The sequence below is a fragment of the Belonocnema kinseyi genome, chromosome 9 (genome assembly GCF_010883055.1).
Source record: "Belonocnema kinseyi isolate 2016_QV_RU_SX_M_011 chromosome 9, B_treatae_v1, whole genome shotgun sequence".
Lineage (NCBI taxonomy): Eukaryota > Metazoa > Arthropoda > Insecta > Hymenoptera > Cynipidae > Belonocnema > Belonocnema kinseyi.
This window is the reverse complement of record NC_046665.1, coordinates 38,093,939-38,102,043: the sequence shown is the minus strand read 5'-3', so window position 1 is coordinate 38,102,043 and position 8,105 is coordinate 38,093,939. Positions and strand designations below refer to the sequence as shown.

The 8,105-nt window shown below is 29.9% G+C and overlaps 1 protein-coding gene across 3 annotated transcripts in view; it reads left to right on the top strand.

The window, feature by feature from the left end:
- LOC117180062 (SWI/SNF-related matrix-associated actin-dependent regulator of chromatin subfamily A-like protein 1) overlaps positions 1–8,105 on the top strand; it is a 51,419-nt gene that overhangs the window by 33,076 nt on the left and 10,238 nt on the right. Inside the window, exons 1-7 of one of the 3 annotated variants that reach the window (XM_033372376.1) lie at positions 5,280–5,432; positions 5,932–6,342; positions 6,516–6,628; positions 6,716–6,822; positions 6,918–7,052; positions 7,189–7,366; positions 7,589–7,752. In XM_033372376.1, coding sequence (XP_033228267.1) covers positions 5,949–6,342; positions 6,516–6,628; positions 6,716–6,822; positions 6,918–7,052; positions 7,189–7,366; positions 7,589–7,752 — 1,091 coding nt within the window. In that variant the 5' untranslated portion in view covers positions 5,280–5,432; positions 5,932–5,948. Of the gene's footprint in view, positions 1–5,279; positions 5,492–5,931; positions 6,343–6,515; positions 6,629–6,715; positions 6,823–6,917; positions 7,053–7,188; positions 7,367–7,588; positions 7,753–8,105 lie in introns of those variants that run through there. The other 2 variants (XM_033372377.1, XM_033372375.1) reach the window with 2 other exon arrangements.

The window sequence follows — 8,105 nt, the reverse complement described above, 5'->3', positions numbered from 1 at the left end:
CGAGGCCAATTTCTTCACCCTTGTCGAGCAGCATTTTAAGTAGGATCACAATGTTTTTTCCATTGACAGAATGTCGTGCAAAGAAAAATCCAACTACTTGTCTAATTGTTATTTTAATAATTAATTTACTTTTTTTCTTTTATAAAACTTTGACTACAATTAGGAAGTACAGCCAGGATTACATTAATAATAAATTTTTTTCAATGTGAAAATCGATATGTGTATATATAATAGAGCGGAGTGAGAATGATCAAATTGGTCAAATCGTTTGAGCTGAGCGAAAAAAATTTGTGAGTAGACATCCGAAAAAAGTAAAAAAAAAATAATTTTGAAATCGGTTAATATCTTCTGTTCCCTTTTTTTATTTGAAAATTCCAAAAAGTTTCCCTATTGCTTCGAAAAATATAGCGAACTTTTTCTATGTTTAGTTTTTTTCTAGTGAATAATAATAAAAATTTAAAAATAAACAAATTTTTTTGCTTAATTTAGAATTTTTTGAAAATGGCAAAAAAAAATTTTTTTTATTGAATCCTATACAAAAACTGTACATAGAAAAAATTCCCCATAATTTTCGAAGAAATAGGGAAATTTTTTGGCATTTTCAAAATTTAAAATTTTTAAATCAAAAAAGGGAACAGAAGATATATTAACCGATTTTAGATTTTTGTTTACTTTTTTTGAATGTCAACCCACACATTTTTTCGCTCAGCTCAAACGTTTCGACTAATTTGATTATTTTCACTCCGCCCTAATATACTTATAATGTATACATGATAATATAATTATATTAATTAATTTATATAATTACAATTTATATGTATATATATTTAAATAAATAAAAATAAACTGTTAATATGCACCTGTTTGCGAAAAATAATTTTGCTGAAATATTTTCATTGACTTTTAATTTTTTCAATAATATTACTAATTAATTAATTAGCTGAATATGATATTTAGATATGTTTTAGTTTTCTATCTTTTAAAAGGAAATATGAAAATAGAGTGTACCTTTTTTTGAGCATGAAAGGATCTCTTTAAATTGTCCGGAATGTTCACATAAAAATTCGTAGTATTATACTTTTTACGAATAGAATAGTAAAAGAAAACATTTTTTGATATTGCACTAAAGTATTTTTTAGTTTTCTTTTTTTTTAAATAGAAATATGAAAATAAAGTTAATATTTTTTTCATAAAAAGTATTCTTTAAATAGTCCAGAATATTCACGTAAATATTCGAATTATCCTCTTTAGGAATACAATATTAAAATAACACTTTTTATTTTTTTACTTTTCACAAGTATTTATCATAAAAATAAAATATGGAATTTCAAGGTCAGGATTTTCAATCAATTACTTCAATTACTTCCATGTTATTATTTTTAAATATTATTATTAAAATTGATTTATGTATAACCAACAGCAAAATTTGTCATACAATGTTAAATTTATCCCAATCTTTCTAGATCTAGATTTTATACCTAATTATCTTTATCATCTTTTCAGTGACTTGTTCATTCTTAATTTCTATAACACAATCTTCTAATTTTTTAAGTAATACAAACAAATTACACATACTAAGAATATGTTCAAATAAAGAAGAGTGACTTTCAGTCCTGGAGAATAAATCAATAATCCATAATAATTAAAAAATTTCAAATTCCCGCTCGAACAAAGCAGAGTTTATTGCGCCGTCTTATGGCATGTGGTCAAAATAATCCGTTTAAATGTAGCGGCATTGCCGAATTTAGCTGAAAAGTACCGGAAAAAAACGAAGCCACAAAATCGCCGATAGCGCCGCTCTTGTGACATGTGGCCTAACTAGACCCTTGCCAAAATACACCTATGCATCGGCCACACTCTTTCTATTCAGTTAGCATCCGGAAGGGTATCGTAGTCAAATAAATCCAACAGATGGCGCTCCTACCAGGTAGGCCTGTTTTTGCATTGTTATGTGTTGGCAAATCAGGCAAAAAATCCTATTGAATCTGATTTCTATGAGAAAAATGTGTAAAATTGACCATTTATATCATTTATTTATCAAACCTAAAGATGAATTTTTAACTAAAATGATTCATAATTAACTAAAATACTTGAATTTTCAACCAAATAGAAACATTTTTATATAAAGACGAAATAAAAAACTTTTCAATCTAAAAAGACAAATTTATCCAAATTATTGAATATTGAATTAGAAAAGATCAATTTTCCACTCGAAATAGGAACAAAATTAATTTTTAACAAAGGAGTTCCGCTTTTAACCTCAAGTAGTTGAATTTTCAAGAAAAAGAGGTAAATTCTTAACGAAAAATGTAAAAAAAATTATAATTTCGAAGTATTTCCTTTTCGAAATACTACTTCCATTCTAAAAAATACTTAGAGTATTCTCTTTTTTTTAAACTTCAGAAGGAACTTTTAAATTATGACGAATTTTAACTTGGAACAGGGATTTTTTAAACCCATTTCTTCTAAATTCAATTTTTAATTCTTTAACAAAATTCCCATTACATGTTCGAAATTGCCTGTCCTGAGGGAAATTGTATTTCTTTGCAAAAAACTCCGTGTCCTTAGATGAAAACGATAATCCTTTTCGCTCATATGCCCTACAACTACAGATAAATTAAAAATTACTTTTCTAAATTGACAAAAATTACGAAAATAATGAAAACTTGAATTTTGCTACGAGCAGAAGTAAATTTCCAGGTTTTTATTGCAATTCTTGGTCATTTCTCGGTTTCCCGCTCAAGTTGCCACCCTGATTATACATACATTATATATAAACATATAATTATTTTTTGATAGCTGAAATATCTAGATGAATTAATAAACACAGTATATTATAAGGCTAATTATTCATGTTGAAATATTATTATTCCTATTATTATTAGTTAAATAATATTATCAATCTATGTTTGAAATTTGCAACAGTTAGAATTGTTTATAAAATTAATTAAATCAGCAAAATAAACAATAGAAAAATATGAATGCAATTCAAAATTTTTCCAAAATACTCATCTTTATATTACATTTTCATAATATTAAAAATCAAATTACATGTTTTTATTAAATTTTTTGGATTGCTAATTACAATTGCTCTTAGAGTTACTTAAAACCATTTTCTTCTATTTATACTCATACAAAATTTAAGCTTTTAATAAATTTTAGTATTTTTGCTATACATAATCATGCAAAACAAGCCAATCTGATGGGAGCGCAATCTATTGAATTTACAAGAACTACGATACCCCTTCGGATCCTAAAATGACAACTACCGCATACACGGGCAATGCATAGAGTTTCTCAAGAATTTAAGTTAAGGTTATACAGGGTGTCCCACCACCTTAGGCTGGCTCTAACCGGCACTCACACTACGCGCGGCGTCACACCTACACGGAACTTTGTTGCTCTGTAGTTTCTAAACAAATGACCGCAATACATTCTTGTATTTGAATTTTTGTCTGTATAACCGAGAATGACAGAATTGAAGAATTTATGATTTTTTAACAATATTTCTATTGTGTTCACCTTATGTCAGTGGTTGAATATAAATTATTTTCTACCATAGGAAAATTCAGGAATTTAAAATATGCAAAACAGTAGCTTATTAATTCAGCGCAGCTTATTTACGCTCCAAAATTTATTTTATTCCTAAATTTTAACTAAATGTTAATCACATTCTTAAATGTTGATGCACGATTAATAGCAATAATTTCTTTGAAAATTTTTGTTCATTCCAAATAGTGAACCGGATGCTTATTATTTATTTTAAATCGTTCCAAGTTGAAGAAAAATGCAATTTCCTATTAAAATAAATTCTCAGAGAATTTATTTCTTGGTAATATTATCATTCCCGTAACTGTTCTGAAAGTAATGTAACCGGCACAGAACTCTAGCGAAGCATAGGGCTGATTTTAATTAAACGTTTCATGGAGTCACAACAAATATATTCTTATCGGGCTGTGTTATTTGCAATAAGATACAGATTACACAGGCCGACAAGATTATACCCTGAAAGCAGAATATAATTTTCCGAAACTTTTTGGCATGCTGAATCCGTATCTGATGTCCCAATTTCTCAATTACCTCTGGTTACCGAGATGTGATAACCTGAAAGTGCAATAACAGCGATTTTTGCCCTAAGCGAGTTAAACTTACAAACATAAAAACTTCAAAATGTGATATGTCAGCAAAAACAAAGGATATTTGAGCAAACTCAATGGCATTCGAAAGGGCGAGACTGATAATTTAATTAAACGTTTCATTGTAACATTGAAACTTTCAAATATTTCAGTCAGAGTTTCATCGTTTCATGAAACATTGGGGGGAAAGGAGAGAACTTTCATATGCGCATGCGCGGAAGTCAGATCAGGTTCGCTACTCGTTACTCGTATGTCACCAAGTTTAAACTTGTTTTCAAATTTTATTTAGTATTTCTCAGTGTTTCTACAGTAAAATTGTGATATTACTGAAAATATTACAAGTTGTTGCTCTGAATACTTAATTTAGTAAAATTAGGTTTCATTTTCATTATATGCGGTTTGAATTGTCCCGCCATCTTCTTTGTTGCAATGTTCCACGAGACCCGAAAAGTTTCATGAAACTTTTCATTGAAGCAAAGTTTCATGAAATTTTATAACCCTAGGAAAAAATCACTGTCTTTGCATTTTTAGGTTTGGATATCTCCAAAACCAGAGCCAATTGAGAAATTTGGACCTCGGATTCGGATTCAGCATACCAAAAATCTTCGGAGAAGTATATTTTGGTTTCTGGGTGAAACTCTCGTCGGCCTGTATAATCTTTAGTCATAACATCTCTGGTCATAACCCTAGGTATGTCTGCTGAAAGTCCATAAGAGTAAAAGAGACGGATGATACTCTATCTCTTTCACTTTTGTGGACTTCCTGTAATCAGGCTGCCTACCACTGCCCAGTGCTAGTAACGAGTGCCCGAACTCTTCTATGCATGCGTCGCTCTCGGTCTCTGATTCGTTGCTTATCAAGATTCATTAATATCGATCTAATAAACATTTATATAAGTTAAATGACATTATTCATAATTAACAATAAAAATGTTATTTCTTGACATTTCAAATTGTGCGCAAATAGCAACGAATCAGAGACCGAGCGCGACGCATGCGTAGAAGAGTTCGGGGCACTCGTTACGAGCATTCCCAATGCCGGCAATGTAGTATGAAAAGGCCTGAATATTATTAACCTTACCCTAAAGACCAAACCAATTTGCGCATGCGCAAAATATATGGAACTTTGAAACGTTTTAATGTTTCACGTGAAAAGTTTGAAAGATTTGAAAGTAAGAATGAAAGGTTTCATGACTTGCATCTCTACGGTGCACGAGTATCTTTTTGTATATAAACATACGCAAATGTAAACAGTGATGAACATCGCCGAGGTCAAGGAACAGGAAATTTTATTAAGGTTTTTGATTTTCTTTGTGCTATGTTTTTGTCATCTTCAACTTTCTTTTTTCTAACCTTGTGAGTAATATTTCTTATTTAATATTTGTTTTTAAATTCATAAAATTTTCAAATCTTGTACTGAAATTCCCTTTTAAATCTTTCATTTTACAAAGGATAAAAAATTAAAACAAATATTATAATGCTTGACCATATGTCTAGGATCATCTATGACTGGTATCTTAGTCCGTTGAACGTTCATCAGCACTATAAAAATCTATTTGTCCTTACATAATTGTACATAAATAACAGAATTTAAACAGAAGTTTTTTAAATAAAAAAATATATATAAAAACTCGCATTAGTTTCCGCACTCGCGTCTGAAAATTTAAATCTTTGATAGTTGTATCTTGGTGCTTTCATGAAAAGCCATTCAAAAAATTATGGTGTAGAAAAAAATGATTTATCATAGGTCAAAAGTGTACATTAAGGAAATGTAATTTTTATCGTATTTTTTACAGCACCCCCGATTTACAGCATGTATTCTCCCGCAGAAATAGAATCCAAACGATTAAAGGCTCTCGCATTAAAAAACAAATCGGCTAGTTCTGGCAATGTACCAGTTAACAGAACAACAGAAACGAACAAAAATATTCGTTCAAATGAAAATAATTTACCTGCAACACCATCGAATTCGTGGCCTATTTCAAATGCGCAATGGGGTAAAACTAGCTCAAGAGGTCTCAAACAGCAGCAGCAAGTCCAAAAAAACCTGAACGAGCTGATAAAGACGAACAATTTTTATAGGACAAACGAACAGAAAATTACTGGCAATTTTCATATGATCGCGAATGATCGATTTGCGGTAGATTTGTCAAAGTTTCACACACCCGTTATCGATGTGTTCAGGACAATTCCTAGTAAATCCTATGGTATAATTAATTTATTATTTTATACTTCAGTATTAAGTAAATTATTATGAAAGTCTTTTACAATTTAAAATCTTTTACTTTATTCATTTTAATTTCTAATTATTGCATTCTAAGTGGTTGATTATAGAAGTACAGCTTAAGAAAGTGAGGTTATTATTTAATTATTTTTTCAGATTCCCCGAAAAGAATGTGGAATTTCCACCTAAAAGACTATTGGCTCCTCTTTGAAAAATTAAAACAAAGGTCTGATATTAAGGTAACTGGATTACCAAAGTTCACAAAGGAGGTGATTATTTTAACAAAATACTATATAGAATTTAGGGCCCACACAATATATATTTTTTTAATTTATAACTTTAAATTCTTTTTGCAGACTTTCGAGAAGTTAATCGACCAAAAGGATGAAAATAAAATCGATTTATCTGGAATTGATGAAGTTCTGCTCGAATCTTTGTTGCCTTTTCAACGGGAAGGAATTCGGTAAATTAATTATAATTATTTGCAATATGTTTGGTAGTTCAAAAAATGTAAAGCATAAAGTTTAAAGTATTTTCTAACGAATTTTTTATCGGCAGCTTCGGAGTCTCTAAAAATGCAAAATGTATGATTGCTGACGATATGGGCTTAGGAAAAACGATTCAAGCTTTAGGCTTAGCACATTACTATAAAGAAGACTGGCCACTCTTGATAGTCACACCGTCTTCGGTCAGGTAAAGATTTTGTTGGCAGATTGACGTAAATATGAAAAATTCATTTTGTACTCGCTAATATTTAATTAGCGCGATGCTTATAAACTATGCATTTATTTTAATCAGTGTTATTATTATTATTCTTTGATATTTTCAGATATCAATGGTCCGAAGCAATCTTCAGATTTTTACCCTCCGTTCCCGTTCATCACGTGCGCCAGTTTACTAAAAGTAAAGATGGTTTTGAAATGGGAGAAGTGACCATTGTTTCCTACGATTTACTAGCTCGTAGTATAGATGACTTTGAGAAACATCATTTCGGCATTGTCATTTTTGTGAGTAATTTTCTCAACTTGACTTTCGTGTTTTTTTGTTTTAATTTTAATTTAGACTTAATTCGGTGTTCCAAATTAAGTCTTAACTTCGAAGAATTATTTAACTCGAAACTTTTTAATATATTTTACTTCATTAATTTTATTTGATAAATATTTTTAATTTACCAAGTTTAGTTAAAGTAAATGGAAACTCCAAATTTTAATACGCGTAATGTATTGTAGGATGAGTCTCATTTTTTGAAAAGTTCCAAGACTGTAAGATATAAAGCCGCACAGCGAATAGCAGCCGGAGCACGTCATGTAATTTTACTCAGCGGAACGCCAGTTTTGTCACGTCCAATTGAGCTACATTCACAGATAAATTTAATTAAACCAAATTTCATGGGGTAAGTACAAAACTATACTAATTGCAGTTATCAGGGTTGCTGCAAGACCCAAAAAAGTTACGGAATTTTCAAAAAATCTTTCAATTCTTTCTGTTAGCACCTACTTCCAAGTCTTAATAATTATTTAAGTACTTCACGGCGAATTTTCAATTTGCGAGTAATTTTTTTGTTTAGTTTCAAACGTAATATGATTATAATTCAGGAATTAAAATTTTTTAAATAATATTCGAGATAATATTAGTGAGGATTGTTTAGAATTCAATCATTGTTGAAGTCGCTCATCGTTTTTAAGAAAGTTAGAAAATCTGAATACTCCGGCAAAATTGTTCACGAAAACCTTCAACATTCTGGGC